Below are 17,390 nucleotides of genomic sequence, written 5' to 3' on the forward strand. Positions count from 1 at the left end.
AGTTTTTGTAGAGTTCAATCCCAGCCCATTAGAAACTTGCATATTTTATTTTATTTTATTTTGTTAATAATTAAATGTCTGAATTTTGTTAAACCAGTGAAATTCTTAATGGGAGCAGAAGAAGCAAAGTGCATTCTTGTTCTTTAAAAGATTAAAGTTAGATGTTTAAAAAATGTTTAAAAGTGAGCAGAGGTAAAAGTTGTGTTGCAGACTAATCCGAAAGCTAAAGCTTGTACATGTTTCATCCATAGGCGGCCTGCAGAGCCAGCCATGGTGACTGTGACCACAATTCTAAAAGCTGTAAGCCTGTTTGTTGCGGAGCTCATCAGCTCCATCACAGACTGGTTTCAGACCAAACCAACATGGGCCAGCCTAGAAGTGCTGGAAAACACAGAGCTGAAGACAACTGGAGGCGGTGAGTACAAGAAACAATTCCAGTAACTTTCTGCACTGTAAAATTAGTCTTTTCCTATCTGCAGTACTAAGTGCTTCAGCTCATAGAGAGCAGGATTGCTGTTGCAACAACACACCATCAGTATGATAACTAACCTGTCTCATGACTCCAGTCCCAGTTTATATACCTTTAGTAGGTGAACAATCCAACTCTTGGTGAATTCTGCTTCACAATTATGGAAAGAGCCAACATCAAAGGATTCAGTAGCATTTCGGTTTAATAAAGTTTTTCTATGTCTTTTAGTCCATTAGAGACACAAAGCCAAAATTCTGTGGGAGAAGACTGGAGCTGTGGTCATGGTTGTGCGACGACCTGGATGATTACTGTGCAGAGAGGTATGAAGTGATATGATAATATGTACAACGATGGCTGTTTAACCTTAATTCATGATATTATCTCCTTTTGCTTCTAACTCCAGGAGGCCACTGAGCTGTCCTCCCTGAAGCCACAGCTGCAGGACCTTCAAGTCCCTCTCTTTGCAGTGGTGAAGGAAAACCTTGGAAAAGAGCTAGACAGCTTTAAGAAGTACTTTTTTGGGAAGGTCTATGTAGATCAGCAGGTCTGCTTTTGAAAAAAAAATCTTTCTTCACATTAAGCTTCATGTCATTCAGTAACAATTTAAGCTAATGAGCTGATTTTATATCACTGTCAGAGAAAATTCTATGGCCCTAAAGAGAGACGGATGACTCTGTCCATGTTTCTGCGGATTGGTGTGTGGAAGAACCTCTGGAGGGCCTACCGAAGGGGCTTCAGGGGAAATCTGAGAGGTGAAGGATTTGTTCTAGGAGGAATCTTTGTCATTGGGCCAGGAAATCAGGTAGGGCGTAACTGACAGAATAAAAACTTAATAACACATGAGTGTGAAGGTTTTTGTGGTGCTTTGTTGATCAACTGTCGTTCCCTCAGGGTATTCTACTGGAGCACCGTGAGAAAGAATTTGGAGATAAAGTAAATATGCTCGCAGTGCTCAGAACAGCCCGCAAAATGCGAGAAAACATGACAAGGTAGACTTCAACATATGAATGACTGGACTTTTTTGTGTTTAATTATATATTAATTGCATACATGCTTATATATGTATGCATTCAGTCTAAGCCTGGATTTTTTGTACACCAATCTAAAGCTTTAAACATGTTAAAACCTACTTACATTGCAACTGCATGTAGCATGGATGATCTCAGTTTCACACTGCTGTTATGTTACTCAGTGCAGTCCATTTATGCCACTTTAACTGTTTATTGATCCACTGTCTGTATATCTGGACTTGCTTAGCTGATGGTTTTTTGTGTGTTTCTATGACGATTTGTTTCTAAACTCTACAGAGAGAACAGCTCTGATTCTATAGCACACAAAATCCAACACTTAAAACAAGTTAATATGTACCTGACATGATGGAGAAAAAACTGTTGGGATGCTCAACTGGAATTGCCATTTAACTGTTCTCAATAAATCAATGCAATGGTAATACTAACAGAATGCTTTTGTCATATTTTCCAATAAGTGAATCACAGAACAAGCCTTCTTGGCAAAAACTCCATGGGGCCACAGACAGTCCTTCATAATGTTACAGAAAAAGTCACACTGGTTATATAGAGAGTGAAAGCAGTGAAAGTGACAAAACAGACATAATATGCAATACAACAAAAACTGATAAAAGACAGGAGCTGGGTAACATTGAAAACCTGCAGGACAGTGGCCATCGATGACCAACTTTTGACACTCCTGCCATAAAATTACACATTAGCAGAAAATAGTGAATCATCAAATAAACAACCAATACACAGAGAGATGTAACTAAATTCATGATGGGGTAAGAACTCACAACATGACTGTGTGGGTTATATCTTCATAATTCCTATTTATTTATTTATTTACCTACCTGTGTTGTTTGAATGCTGTTTTGCCACTTTCTTTCCATCGAATTTCCAGCCATCTTTTTCGATTAGTTAGCCTGCGCTCAAATTCGTTTAGTACGCCTGCGCAGAAATTTGTTGACGAGGTGTTTCTTGCTGCTTCATTGATTCTGGTGAGTGTTGTTTGACGATAAAACTAATTAAAAACTTAATAAAGCAGGTACAGTATCCATCGCTGCTGCTGGCTTTGCTAGCTCTAACCCAGAGCCCATAGAGTAAATACCTGATGCTAGACTCATAAATACTAATTGGTCGACTGTTACTGTAATTTGACAAAACTGCGGTCACCATCGGGACGAAATGCAGTAACTTTAAACTGTACATCTTAAGCCAAACGTTGCAAACCCTGTTGGTGTCCGTATCATATGACATTTAAGTGTAGCCTGTTGAGTCCATCAGTTTGTGTTGTGTTTTACACAATCAAGGTCATCAGCTATTTAAACTGACGCCAGAACAGTAAATGGGCTGTTTTTGCGCTCATCTTTTGGTTTGTGAGTTGGGAAAAGCAAACATGAGGGAGGTGTTAAGATCCTCAAGCAAATTGATAATGTAGCTTGACAATTTTAGTGTATCAAAAAATTTATTTCACTTTGCATTGAGATTAGATTAACCCTTACAAAACAACCCAGATAAATATAAGAGAGGAAAGCGCTGAATACAGAGAAATTATGTTTTTTCAAGTCCAATATAGCTACTCTAGGTCAAGCAATTAAAGTGAAAGTATTTCCGCATAACATGATTTGGACCAAATCCAAATAAAATACCGTTTAAAATGCACTTTTAAGTGATACTACTCAATTACATTAGTTCTTTGTTGTTAGTTGTCCTGTTTTACTGCGGAGAAATTTAATTAAGGGAATAAGTAATGGTTGTTTTCAGTACTTATATGCAACACTAAATTACGTGTGTTGACAGCTCTTGTCAGTGCCATATCTGCAAGTGCATGTCATAAAGTCCACAGTGCTTCTTTAGCTCCAGACGTTTCTATTGGCTGCTGTTTTTTTTTTTTTTTTTTTATAATTTCCTGCGTGTCTGAGATATAAGGCGCAAACACTCTGATCTGAGCAACTAAGTGTTTGAAGCCAGAGGAACTGAAGCACGGGAGAGAGGGGTTTTTTAATCCGCTTGTTGGGGAAAGTGACAAGTTAGTATTTACCTTTCTTACTTTGCGATAGAGAATCCAGATCTTTTTGTTCTTTCTGCAGCAGATTGTAAACGGATTTTACAAGTTTGTATTTCAGTCGGACGTGTGTTGGTTTATTCGGGATGCATTAGTGTAAAAATAGTGAGTTTAATTATTGTATTAATTATTGTAAGAAAAGAGCGACACGTCACGTTCTGAACTTCATGCTTTGCATTTTGGTCGATGCAGCGATTTTTCTATATTCTAGGGAGTGGAAAATAACTGTGAATCAGGGCTAACCGGTTGTGCAGTAGGTGAAATTATTTTCAATTGGCATTGAATGTAAATTGTCACAGAATAATACTCTTGTAAGCCTGCCAAAAAATCGCTCCTCAAAGGTAAGCCCGTATTGTCTGCAGCATGGCATGGTGGGATGGTTTAACCTGCTTAGAACAGCCTTGTGTTTTGTGTCTTCCAGTGAAATCTTGAGGGTGTTTGTAGTGAGAGACTCAGACCTTTACAGCAGTCCCTGAAGCTGGCTCTGTCCAGATGTTCGACAGCGCTGAGGTGGAGACTTCCCCTGCGCTGCTATGTCCTCCCTTTGGGGAGCTCTGCCGCGAGCAGCCAATCCTCCACCAATGCCAAAAGCCAATTTCTAACGACCCAGAGCGCTTTGTTTCACCAAAGTAAAGCCAAAGCAAGTCCTGATCCAAACAAGATCACTTCAGGCAAGGACATATTTGCGTGCCCACACGGTTAGCTGTCCTCTCTAACAACCTAAACAGCTTTCATGTAGAAATATTTGTGGTCTGTTCTGCCTTACTCTACTTACTTTGTAAAAAGTAAAAAAAAAAAAGCTTTTGGAATAATTTAACAAATGAATATTTAAAGACCTTAGATCATATTTAACATTGTTTTTAATATTTCTTTGGCCAAACAATTAAGGAAATGTTTACTAAATTAGTTTAACAATGGTGTCATGTGTGTTTCAAATAGTTAATCTTATGGGTGAGGTTTAGTTTAGTTCGAGTTGAGAGGCTGTAGTGGCATAAAGCACCGAACACTGCTTCCTTGGCAAAAAACAAAAAGAAAAAAAACTGGGCTTGCTGGGTCTTGTTGGCCTCAGGGAGATTTGATTTCTCTAGAATAGATGAGCTTGACGTATTTAGCTGCAGTGACACATGCATAGAGTTTGCATACCTAAAATTTAAGTCACAACAACCACTGTCGCGGCATGTATTCCTCATGTTTCTGCTTTGTTGTGCTGCAGTGTCATCGGGGTCTGGATTGGAGGGGGAGCTTTTTGGAATGGGGTTGTGGTCGCTGGGTCTGGGTGCTATTGGAGCTGCCCTAGCTGCAGTCTTCTTGGCCAACACTGATCTCTGCCTCCCTAAAGCTGCCAGTGCATCACTGCAATACCTTGAAGATGCCAACCTGCACTCCACCATCGAAGGTTAGCGGCTCTCAGATGCTTTTTAATAACATAGTCCACCAATAAGCCTGTTGTCACATCAGCTATAAAATCAGTCATATGTAGGTTTTATTACGGCTGCATGTGTGCATGCTTTGTATATGCAGTGAATGAGATTGTGTATAACATTTAAGTGCCAGAGATTGACTTTGTGTGCTTTTCTTAATAAGCATGCTACTATATCGATGTCCCAGTTTTTTCTTTTCTCCCGTGAAGCTGGTATCAGATATTTTCAACAATTAACTACAGTCTGGTAGGTTTTATAGAAGACAGTAGACATGCAACTTATCATGAACATGTCAAGTTTAAGTCTGTTATTGTTTGGTCTGCAGATGAAAAGGTCATCAAAGCAAAGAGCCTGTGGGAGAAGAACGGGGCTGTGATCATGGCTGTTCGGCGGCCTGGATGATTTTTGTGCAGAGAGGTAATATTACAATATTAAAGCTGAAGATTTTCTAAGTTATCTCTGAGGTGCATATGTGCTAATTTTCTCCTTTTTAATGCTGTCCTACTGTAGGAGGCCTCAGAGCTCTCCTCTCTGAAGACCCAGCTGGCAGAGCTCGGGGTCCCTCTGGTCGCTGTGGTGAAAGAGAACGTTGGTACAGAGATTCAGGACTTCAGGCCGCACTTTGCTGGGGACATCTATATAGATGAACAGGTTTTCAGCTAAAGATCTTCTAAGCTTTTTACATTTTTCTTAAGCTGCCTAAAGACTAAATTTAAAGAATGTTTTGCTGCATTCTACATTTCACCTCATTTGGCTCACTAAAACTAAAATTCCTATTTATAGAAACGTTTCTACGGCCCGCTGCAGAGGAAGATGGGGGGCCTTGGCTTCATTCGCCTTGGAGTGTGGCAGAATTTCATACGGGCTTGGAGGTCTGGTTATCAGGGCAACATGAGTGGAGAGGGTTTCATTCTGGGAGGAGTGTTTGTCATTGGAGCAGGAGACCAGGTAGCTAATCAAATATCTAAACTGAAGAGACTGGCTTAGTAGTTCCACATAAGACATGTCTGCTTTGTGTGGTGTTTTGCAGGGAATCCTCCTGGAACATCGTGAGAAGGAGTTTGGTGACAAGGTGGACACAGCAGATGTTCTAGAGGCTATAAAGAAAATTGTGCCAGTGAAATAATATATTTGTAGTGTTAGACAAAGAGTAGATACACCGTATTAGATGCAAACTACATCAAATAATTCATATTTGTAGCTTGACATGTTGAACTGTTGTTAAAATCTGCAATATCACGATATTACCTCTGTCTTTTGCACCGTAATTTGCTGTTTAATGTGTAAAATGAGCTGTGCATTGCAGGACAGAGCCAATAATATTCCAGCATTTGCCAGTAATTGCTCACAAGCTTGGATTTTGACATGGGCATTAAAAGAAAGGGACTTTGAGGCAGCGTTGTCATTCAGGTACGATGATCCTTCCACCTGAAATCCGTCCTTCAAATAAACATTTCGATCTAAAGTCTGGATTTCATATTGATAATCTATGTTATCTGTATTGTAGTGGCACATTTTTAATTGTGTAAAAGCTTCATTTGCATCCCCTGGTCAGGCTCCTGAACAGCCTCTGACATGAGAGGTGGGAGTGTGTGGCCTGTGTGTGTGATAATGACAACTTGACTCTAAACTCAGCGCTGAGAGGAGCAGGTTTGATGCCCAAACGCATGCAGGTTCAGCTCCCGTCCTTGTGATGAGGCGTGTTTGTGATGCTTGACGCAAGTGTTGCTTTCATGTGTGTTTGTGTTAGACACAAAGCACACACACACACGTGGGCATATTAGCTGCAGACAAATAAAAATGAGTTAATCACAGTTGTCCTTGTTTTTATTTAATTTTGAAATTGGGGGGAAAAAGACTGAACAGCATCACTTATGCAAAATAAACTGCTTTTTCCTCATAGGACTGCAGTATTTTACTCGTGAATTTTTTATGATGCTTAATTCTTATTGCAGTGAATACTAAATATTTTTAACAGAGCTGCATGATCTGATGTTAGACTATAACAATGAAAAACTTGGGGATCTTAAACATTTATATTTAGGTTTTATCAGATTATCTGTGACTATTCTGCATAAAAATATTGCAAGAAACAATGAAACCTTTTATATTTAATTATGCTGAAACTTTGGCTTGGTCCAGTCTAATCATGCAAAGTGCAATAATATGGGTATTAACCAGTTTACCAGCCATTTCCTCTCAGACTAACAGTCTTGTGGCTTCTTATGATATGTTTTTGCCCTTTAAAGTTTAACATGCTTTAAAACCATGAGCTATAAAAAACTATTCACGAAGTAAATAAATGGAAAAATGTATAGCTACATGGAAATTTTCCACATCTTGTGCAACATGAAAGCAAATTTATGCTCTCTTCTGAATGGCTCCATACGTCCCAAACAGCTCGGTATAATCTAGTATTCTTTGACTTATTTTGATGTCAAACAACTAAACCAGGCATCACTTTAACCAGTCTCATTTTTTTTCCACTTTAACATGACTTCTTAACTTTAAAACCTGAAGTTCCCCAATTTTAAGACTTTGAAAATATATGGTGTCAAACTGTGCCAAAATTACCATTTTGGAATCTTAACTATTTACACAACAAATTTTTTTTATAACACCCGAAGTACTGAAATAGACCTTTTGGTTGAAGATATATACTCATTCCATTACAGGTGTGCATTTTTCTAGCACAGGCCATAAAATTAGGCACAGGACTCAATGGGTTAAAGTTCATTAAGTACGGCAAATCCACAATATATTTCCAATGCATTGATCATTTAAAGTGTTTAATACTACTGCATTAAACAGGCAGGCGTGAACATGGTTACACATTTTATTCTATTGCTCTGAGTAAAGGATATTTCACATCAAGAAAACATCTCTCAATACGAAACAGAGTGAGAAAACACTGTGCACTAATACTGACAGAACTACATGTTTGTAAGTTGTATGTCCACAAAAAATAGAAGCAAAACATTTACAGAGTGTAAGCAGAACAAAGAGTATCTTTACATTTGTACCTTTAGGGCTAAAGCATGCACAACTTAGGTGTAAATCAGGGTTGAGTGCAAAGTTTTGTTAGTGATTTTACTGTATTGTAAAGTCAACAACATATTTGTTTAAAATATGTTGGGATTTATTTGCATGTTAAAAAAAAACTTCATGGCTGTGCTTTGTAACATTCCTTAAAATTTTGGTGTTGAGTGCTGCACAATTTTGGGAACCATTTACCACTTGCAAACGTTAAAAAATGCTTCTGCAGAAGAAAAGTCTGGCCAAAGGTCCATGTGTTAAAGCTGAAGCAAAAACTTTAAAAGCTACAAACTTCCTCTCCTTGATACCCGTCTCATCTTTGGCTCGATCTGCGGGTGAGATAAGACGGTGGTGCTGATGCCACAAGCTGAGAAAATATGCTTTTCTGCTGAACCTAACACTTCAGTTTGTTCTAGACACTTCTATAGCAAAAAAAAAAAAAAAAAAAAAGAAGAAGAAAAAAAAGACCTTCTTGATTATGGGCAATGGATGCAGACAGCAAGATTTAGATTTAACTATCATTCAATATCATCCAACAAAAACATGGAAACCTTCAATATATACACTTTAAAATAGCAACACAAATCCAGCTAGCTATTATAGCAGCACAGCAATGACTACATCAGGGGTGTCGAACTCTGGTCCTTGAGGGCCGATATCCTGCAGGTATTCATTGTTTCCCTGATCTGACACACCAGACTGAAATGAATGGGTTATTGTGAAGAAGATGACAAGAAGCTGTTGGATCAATTAGATTTTATATAGGTGTTGGAGCAAGGAAATAACTAAAACCTGAAGGACAGTGGCCCTTCAGGACCCCTTCTGTTATTCTTTAAATAGGTGCACAGATGAGCACTGTCATACAATCATTTTTAAAAACGTACATACACAAAACACCCCACTCACTCATCTGCAGAAAAACAGTCGTCCTTCAGTGCAAAGCTGACATTGCATACAAGTGCATATGTGGGGCCATCTGATGGATTGACTAATACCTTCATGCATATGTGCTTCTTACATTATACCTCATATATGTATAGGTGGTATTTATAAATATTTCCAAGAAAAATATACTTATTTTCACATGATATAAACAGACAAAAATGGGATAAACTCAGCTATTTCCTCAAACACAGCATTATAGTTCTCTACCCTGGACAGCCGTGTAATTGATGAGTTTGGTCTACCACGTGCATGACTTTGATCAGAGGCGTTAAAACTCCAAACTGTCCACTTCCACAAAGAAGCAACAAACACTTTGCATACAATAATCTGCTTTCCTCACCTACAAACAGGTATTTAGTATTTAACTTTGTCACACAATATTTATTAGTTTCTTTTGGTACAACAGAACATCAATGGCTGAAGCACAGTTTTGCATATGGCTAGCTAAATGTTGCTAATTAAAACTCTTTCTCTTTTTTAAAAAAGAAGCCTTGTAATGTTTTGAGTTGCAAAGTTTTCACATGACAACAGCAATACATCTTCAATTGCCATCTGCACAGCATTTAAATTTGAAAACAGACTAATTCAGAGGGGTATCTAAGATTAGAAAACAGCGCTTCTGTCTTGTGCATATAGATTATAGTGCCTAAAATAACTGAGACACTAAGAAAATCAGCCACAAACTGAGTTGATTAAAAACCACACGCGATGTTCGCTCGTGAGCATTTGTAGTATAATTTCTAAATATATTTGTTGCCACATGTACCTAGCACCTCATTAGCTGGTCTAACAAAATGAAGGAACACTTAGAGGAGAGAAGTGAAAAGCTGCACTGGTTGACAAGAGGCAGAGTAAACAGGTTTTTTAAATGAAAGGTTGGGGCTATCTAGATCTACACCACACAATCCTAGTTTTTTCTTTGTTTTTTTTTACTGCACATATATTTGTTGTGAAACATTTTAAAATAACTTTCCAAAACAGAAAAAAAAATGCGGAGGAGCAAGAGTTTAAAGAGTGAGGACACAAGGCAAAAAGATGATGTTACATTCGGTAGCAACATTATTAACAAGCACAAGCTTCAAGCTGGAATAATTTAACAGGAACCTGAATGTAACAGAATATCTCAATGAGTCAAACACTAATCATTCATAAACTGCTGCTCAATATGTAGTTTTAACCGTCGGAAGACAAAAGCCCCCCCACCCCCGAAAAAGTACATCACAAGACAATCAAAAATACATCAGAAGACAGTTTCTCATCCTCAAGAAGCTCTTCCTCTCTGTGTAAGCAGCCTTTTTTTCTGTGTTTCATCTTCCCTTCAGTGATTCCTCTATTTTAAATACGTACAGCCTTTTAATTTCTACACCAGAAGCTATTCTACATGTTCAAATTCAGTCAACAATCGCAGCAATACCAAGAAAAAAAACCAAACACAGACACACAAAAAAAAAAAATGCATATATAGATTTGCTCTCCCACTTGTGCCCATGATAACATACATGTGTCTGTATGTGTGTGAGTGTTTATAGGTTTTACACATGTGTGCCTACAGGCCCTTGTTAAAGAAGACTGTGGTGGTGTTGGGACTCGTCTGTCGTATCCTCTCCTGCAGATCTGCTTCCAGCCCACTCACGCTCATAGAGCTACAAAGAGATGGTTAACCATCATTGAGATGCTGCATGTCCAATAACACATTATGCACAATGTACAGGTGAGATGAAAGTGGCTGATGATACCTTTTCTGAGGGAACAGGGCGCAGCACAGAGGAGTTGCAAACACCAGGCTGAAAAAAGGACAGAAAGGAATGTTTTAGATGTACAGACACTTACTTGATAACATAAAAACACATTCCCAAAGATTACAAGTGTACTTCACTTACCACAGACCGACTAGCCCCACCTGGACTGGAGCATTTAGAATTGGAAACCGCTACAAGGAAGCAAAAATCAGAGAAGACAGAAGTACATTGAAATCAGACAGACATATCAGGAAGTTGTTGTTTTTGTCTACATGGATTATCTACAGACCTTGCCATGCCAGTGGCTGCACAGTATGTGTAGCATGATCAATGTGGCTGGCCTTATCAGCCTGACAAACACCAGCACCAGAATGCTGTGTGCTTACCTTCATGAAAGCTCTCTTCTCAAGAGAATTCATTATAACAGGGGGAATGGCTGTTGGGTAAAGAAAAAAAAAGAAGAAAGTAATCAGTTATTTCAGTCCACTCCTAAAATCCTGACAAAACCAGTATGTTGACATTATTGGCGTCTGTGTTGAACATTGTAAGACTGGAGGAAATGTTAGACTGAAACTGGAAACAGAATGTTTGAAAAGCCGATTATTCTGGCATCATGAGTTGATTAACCTCAAGTTAAGTTAGGTCTGTCGATGCTGAACACAACTGATATTTAGACATGAGTCAAACTACAAAAATACTGATTTTAACCACCTTAAATCATCAAATACAAGGATCACAATTACCCATTGCTGGAACTGCCATGCCGATCCTGGACACCACCACCTGTACGATGGCCTGTTTGGCAGCATTTACAGATTCTCCTAACCTGTTTCCATTCTCATCCATCACAGGGATACCGTACTTCAGTTCCCTGGCAGAAGGAAACACAAATGTCATGTAAAGAAGCTGCATAAGCTTTTATAATTGACTGATCAATACTGTAGTGACCTCACCTCTGTCTCATAAAAGGAATGTTGATACAGTTAGCAGCAGCAACAGCAGCAAAAGGGACAAACCGGCTGACGATTGGGGGGAGGCGCTGCCGAGATGAGAAATCAGAGACACATTCAGATATCTGACAGATTTCCCAAAATCAGTGAATTTGTATCCAGGTTACTTCTTGAGCTTCATGTGCTAATAATGTGAACCTCACATGTTACCTTAGCTAGAGACTTGAGTCCCAAGGCAGTGACTACGGCTCCACTAGTAGCACTGACGTAGGCCGCACCCAGCTGGCTGCAAGAGCAAGGATGAAGTAGACACAAATCACACATTACCCATCTCCTTCCTTTTCATATATAAAAATAGCTGAGATATCGGACAGGTTATGAAGAGCACAGCTGAGAGTCTATAAACAAGAACCATTCATAACATGGGACATATTTCCAAGTTGAGTTGCACAAAGTGCAAAGTCAAGTTATGTATGAAAAGACCATGTTAAATAACAAGCACTTCCTAACAATGCTTATGAAGCAAAGCATGATGGGATATCTTTGAATTCATGCTTAAATAAATTTTTACATGTTGAAAAGACAACCCCCTTGCTCTTCATAAATGCATGCATTTGATGCAATTCTGCAGAAAATGCATGCACTGCCTCCATTGTTTTAGCACAGTGAAGTCAGTATGCAAATAGATGTAGACCTGACTTCAGATGGGAGTCTATGTCAGCATGAAGTCACAGTAACATGAGGCTGATCATGCTTAACGGTGGAACACAATACCGCTGTGAGGGATAGGGCAGCAGCTCCCACAACCTCCTTATAGACACTAGTTTAGAAGGAGGACAGGAGTGATCTAGAGTGGAAGGGAATTGAGAAGTCCTCCCTACTTCACGGTGATAGGAGCATCTCCACTGCGGTTGGTGTAGTTGACGATAGCGTTGAAGGACTGGTTAACCCACTGCCAGAACACAACTGCTGGAGTAGTTCTGCAAACACAACAGAGCACACAGTGATGTGTTTGAGGAAGTTAAGACTTCACACTATTTTGGGGACTGCAGCATTAAAAGGTTTTGTAATAAAGATAAAAAACAATGTGTGAAGAGCATGCAAAGAGCTCTACCACAAAAGCTATTTTTATGTCAGCAGGTTAGATATTTCCAGTTTTGTGCACACCATCTGCATCCTCCATCAAGACATATTTGTGTCATGTTGTGACACAGCTTACAATAATGAGTTATGTTAGTTACACAGATTATTTTGTAGTCAACAAGTAAGGCCTCAACCTGAACCAGCTGCATTTCTCTTTCTGAAGACAAAGTTAAAGGCAGAAAGACCTAATAAAGCATCACAAAGCCAAAGACCTGTGTTTAAGTTCACGACTTCAAGATGTTTCTGTCTTACAAAAGATTTTTATCAAGTATCAAATTATGTTTTTAAAAACGATAAAATTTTTCCAAATAGAAGTGAGACAATTCTTTGTCTTTTAAATGAAAGCTGTGAGTCTGGAGTTTAATCTTTTCAACTTATGAGACAGCTGAGCTGAATATATTTAGTTAACAGCTAAATAATTGAAAATCATCTCTGTGTCCTAATATTTTCACACCTAAACAAATGTGTGAAATATAAAGAGTCAAACATCGGTGCCCTCAGGTGGTAACAGCCAGAAACAACACTGTATTAATTGATTATTAACCAGTTATAAATCCCTATTAAATAAAGATGTAACGATGGAAAGTAGAAAATCCATGTTTTTAGTCTTAAACAAGCAAGTATTTGCTATTGGTATTGCTTTGATCTAGAATTTTTTAATTAATTTAATTTAATAAAACACTTTGGTCACCTGCAGGTTGTTGGAAAGTGCTACATAAATGTATTATTATTATTATTATTATTATTACTATTAGTAGTAGTAGTAGTAGTATTATTCAAATCATACACAGCTTAATTAAAGATTACTGTATGAAAATTAAATTTAAATTACTTTTGTATGTGCATTTCCACTTTTCATCAGTCAGACGGCACAGTGAGTTATGGAGAGGTGGTGGCATTTTTTTATTCTTTAAGAGGATTTTCACTGTGCAGAGATTACGTTTTCTATTTTTATCCACGGCTGTATGCAGTTTACACATGACTTTACATTCAAACAGAATTTGCATCGTGTTCAGTTATCATACTTTTTTTTTTAAATTATCAGTGTGTGGTTTAGGAAGCAGTGAATGGTTCTGTACCTGTAGAAGGTAAGCATGCAGCCTGTGATGGACATGTTCATTGGCACCTGAGCGGACATCCGGCCAATCACAAACATCTTCTCTCCGGTGTCTGGGTGGAAGGCAGAGTCGTAAACATACTTGGCTCTCCAGAGTTCATCCTCCGTCAAGCCAGGCTTTACAATCCCAGATCTGAAATTAAAGTTAAAACAGCAGAAGGATTTGATATTTTAACAAAGAAACTTTCTCAACTTCATTTATGTTGTGCTTTCTAATTTTGTAACACATTATATTTTATAATTGATAGCTAAATTCATGCTACACTATCATGGAAAGAAATTATTTTCCATTCAAGTTTCTGTGCAATTTTCACAATTAACTACATTTTTACCTGTTCGGGTAAAAATTTCAACTTTGATTCAACCCTCTATTTCTCACCTGTAGTTTTCCACGATCACTCTGGCCTCCTCCAGAGTCTCAGAGGACAGCAGGACGTTCCTGGGATCTGTGACCATAAAGAAGTGCTTGGCCCGACCCATGAATGTTCCTTGGTCCCATCTCGGCTCCTTGATGTTTATGTTGAGAGACAACTCCTCCGACATCCTGGATCAAAAGCAAAAACTATTTCAGTGTGATAACAAATTAAAACAGACTAAATTAGCATGTATATACAAATTAACAGTTTTGGTCAACTGTATGGATCTAAATAATGAAGCACATTTTAAATACTAGATTTAGATATTAGATTTAGATCGCTTTCTTTGAAAATTATAGCATACATGCTTTAAAATGAAGACTACAATTGCCAAAGCATATGACCAATATGAACAAAGAACAGGGAAATTAATATCGCCAGTGAGAGGATCATGAATTTAATACTCTCTGTTTAAAAGTAAGCACTGCAGATGTACAGGTAAAATTAATATAATAAAAAGCCTGGTGGCAAAGTTAAGCCCCCACCATCTCTGCCTCATTATAAACACTGCTGTAGCACAGACTGAGGTTTGGACCCCTCCCCCAACAATGAAAAGCACACCACCCAGTGCACATGGTTATTTTTGAGAAAATAACCCCTAGCAAACTATTTGACCTGTTTTACTACATGTTTCACCTCTCAGTCCTTTCCAACATATAAAATGCATACTTTGTATTTGACTAAATGTTTTAATGTTTCTGCTGTACCAAACTCAAGTTTTGTATTTTGTTTTGTTTTATTTCTAAGTAGGTAGCTGGCAGAAGCTTGTGTCAGCTGTGGCTGTAAAGACGAGATAAAGAAAAAACATACTGGAAAACAAACTGTACTTGAACTGTAGTTCACGGTTTGTATAGTTGCACTGGGTGAATTGATATATGCAATCAAGCCTTTTATCAAGCAATTATTATGTTTAACGTTATATTTTCCTTTTTTTTCTCTCTTTTTTTAAAGGCACTTCCAGAATTTGTGGCATTTTCCCTTGTAATATAATAAAATGGCTATAAAATGGTTATATTTCACTAGTCTTTTAAATGCGAAATTGATCATCAAATAATTATCTTAGTACTTTATATTTTTACTAGTGCACTGGAGACTGTTACACCATTACAACACTGTATGTGTTTTTACACGCAGAATTTCTACAGTGTTTGCAGGGACAATCCACATGATGCTGTGGTCATGAAAATATTACAACCCCTTGGGACAAATGAAATGCTGGTGTTATCTTGACGTGACTGTCCCACCTCTGGACAAATCCAAAAGCAGCAAATGAATAAGGAAATACCATAAGCCACATGCTACAAAAGAGTATTGTAATAGTAGATTCAAGAACAAACGTTGGTTAAAGTGCTAAAAACAAACTAGATTTGGTTGCCGTTCTTAAATAGTTTTAAATGCATGACACCGATCGATGAAACGTTGAGATTTACGCGATGACAGATGGGATAGGAGAAGTCACGACATGCTACCGGTTTCTCTTAGCAGCACTGTAGCCAACAAGCTAGCAGCCAGCAGTGCCTCCAAACATATTTGCTGGAGCTCAGCAATAGTGGATCAGGCCATCAAAACCAAATTATGACTCCACAAAATCAAATATTAACATGGAGAGAAAAATAAACAGCTTTTTATGTAATCAAAACAAACCATTTGCTTACAGTATACAAACAGCTAGCCAGTAGTTTACAAGCTAAACAACCATGCTAGTGCTTCATTTAGCTTTACAAGACCACATATTCAGACGGAGCGAATGCGCATTTGTTTTAAAGTAATTGCATATAACAATAAGGTCCACACTAACACGTACCTGCTCTGAATTCTTTGTTGTTTCAAAATGTATGACCTCTCAATATCACAGCACCAATCGATGGTCCTATGATGCCTTCATGTACGGTAAAAAAAAAAAAATATTGCAAGTCAATAATGTCAGGTGAGTCAGGTATGGTCATGTATGGTAAAATTAGAATTGACATAGTTGAACAAAAGATGGCCAGTGTTAGTTGTCTGAACTGTAGGTGAAAAAAATAGTAGATAACAATTTAACATAATATCTAACTCATATGAGGGCTACAGAGAACATTTCTACAATGATAAAGGAGAGCTAAAGAAATATAGACTCAAAATCATCCACTGATATATTGGATCTAATGTCAACTAATGTGTCGATTTGCATACTACCTATTGAACATTAACATGAAATTTTGATAAAGCTTTGCATTAATAAAATATAAAACATGATAATATATATTTTTTGAAAGAACTGGTCAAGTTAATCATAAACCTGAAGAAAACAACACTTTGAGAAGTCCGTGAAAGCAACACTATCCAATGACACACAGGGGGCGGTGTTTGTCATGGGGGACGAGACTTGTCGGAATTTCCAGGGCGTGAGAAGCAGGCTAGACATGATTGGTTAAAAAACAATTGACTGGGTCGAGATTTTTTTTCTTTAGGATTTTCTACACTTTGGAAACCAGTCCAAACATTTTACAGATATTTAGAGAGATATTTTTAGTTTAGGTCATAGTATGGACTGTAAACATCAATGTCTTCTTGAGGAATACAGTCAAAGGAAACATGTAGGCTAATCGAAAAAGTGTATTTATTTAAACTTCACCTTTAGTTGTAGTTTCCTGATCCTCAATTCTTTAAATTCTGTAAGTGAGCATGTGGCAAAACTACTGAAAAGTCGTGGTCTGCATGGATGTGATGCTATGACAACTCTGGACACCAGAGGGTGATGTTTAGCCATCTTAGTGTGGTAAAGCATCAGGAAAAATTTGCCCGTTGTCCATCTACTTCCCCCATTTGCCTTACTAAATTATAGAAACTTCACAAACACATTAACAACAGGGTTTATCTGGGGACAAGCCGCATTAGACAAGTGTTTCTTTAATGATGGTGCAATTAGTGCAGGATACTTAATCATCACTGCTCAGCTGCAAAGGCTTATAAAGACTTATACCTCTTAAGACAATAATGGTAATCTGGAAAACAAATGAGGTGGCACTAATACTCCGGAGGTGTCCGTTAATGCGTCAGCGAGGCGGCCCGGTGAGCGCCTGTCCGAGCTCGTGCA

At 38.1% G+C, this 17,390-nt stretch overlaps 2 protein-coding genes and 1 pseudogene across 7 annotated transcripts; 2 read left to right on the plus strand and 1 right to left on the minus strand.

The window, feature by feature from the left end:
- The first annotated feature begins 270 nt into the window (after window positions 1-270).
- LOC121656120 lies at window positions 271-1,988 on the plus strand (annotated as a pseudogene).
- Window positions 1,989-2,387: 399 nt separating this feature from the next.
- LOC121656033 (peroxiredoxin-like 2A) lies at window positions 2,388-6,781 on the plus strand. 6 transcript variants are annotated; one of them, XM_042011010.1, is made up of 7 exons: window positions 2,462-2,480; window positions 3,969-4,218; window positions 4,761-4,943; window positions 5,294-5,385; window positions 5,479-5,619; window positions 5,752-5,916; window positions 5,999-6,781. In XM_042011010.1, exons 3-7 carry the CDS (start codon window positions 4,799-4,801, stop codon window positions 6,092-6,094), a joined length of 639 nt encoding a protein of 212 aa, XP_041866944.1. In that variant the 5' UTR covers window positions 2,462-2,480; window positions 3,969-4,218; window positions 4,761-4,798; the 3' UTR covers window positions 6,095-6,781. The 6 variants fall into 6 exon arrangements, with proteins under 6 accessions (XP_041866947.1, XP_041866944.1, XP_041866942.1 ...); XM_042011008.1 differs by lacking the exon at window positions 2,462-2,480 and adding an exon at window positions 3,383-3,511; XM_042011009.1 differs by lacking the exon at window positions 2,462-2,480 and adding an exon at window positions 3,537-3,888.
- Window positions 6,782-7,790: 1,009 nt separating this feature from the next.
- sfxn3 (sideroflexin 3) lies at window positions 7,791-16,204 on the minus strand. Its single transcript, XM_042010996.1, has 11 exons — window positions 16,119-16,204; window positions 14,278-14,442; window positions 13,861-14,031; window positions 12,520-12,618; window positions 11,849-11,924; window positions 11,642-11,727; window positions 11,432-11,559; window positions 11,075-11,124; window positions 10,830-10,879; window positions 10,686-10,733; window positions 7,791-10,592 (listed from the first exon to the last, which is right to left on the minus strand). The coding sequence occupies exons 2-11, from the start codon at window positions 14,439-14,441 to the stop codon at window positions 10,496-10,498; spliced, it is 969 nt and encodes a 322-aa protein (XP_041866930.1). The 5' UTR covers window position 14,442; window positions 16,119-16,204; the 3' UTR covers window positions 7,791-10,495.
- Between the last annotated feature and the right edge of the window lie 1,186 nt (window positions 16,205-17,390).

The sequence above is a fragment of the Melanotaenia boesemani genome, chromosome 16, assembly GCF_017639745.1.
Source record: "Melanotaenia boesemani isolate fMelBoe1 chromosome 16, fMelBoe1.pri, whole genome shotgun sequence".
Lineage (NCBI taxonomy): Eukaryota > Metazoa > Chordata > Actinopteri > Atheriniformes > Melanotaeniidae > Melanotaenia > Melanotaenia boesemani.

Excerpts from the sequence above, each read along its gene's own strand:
- sfxn3 (XM_042010996.1), bottom strand. The coding sequence starts at position 14,441 with ATGTCGGAGGAGTTGTCTCTCAACATAAACATCAAGGAGCCGAGATGG. Across the intron at positions 12,619-13,860 it reads TGCATGCTTACCTTCTACAG|AACTACTCCAGCAGTTGTGT; the intron begins GTACAGAACCAT and ends TTGTGTTTGCAG. Across the intron at positions 10,734-10,829 it reads GTGGGGCTAGTCGGTCTGTG|CCTGGTGTTTGCAACTCCTC; the intron begins GTAAGTGAAGTA and ends TCCTTTTTTCAG.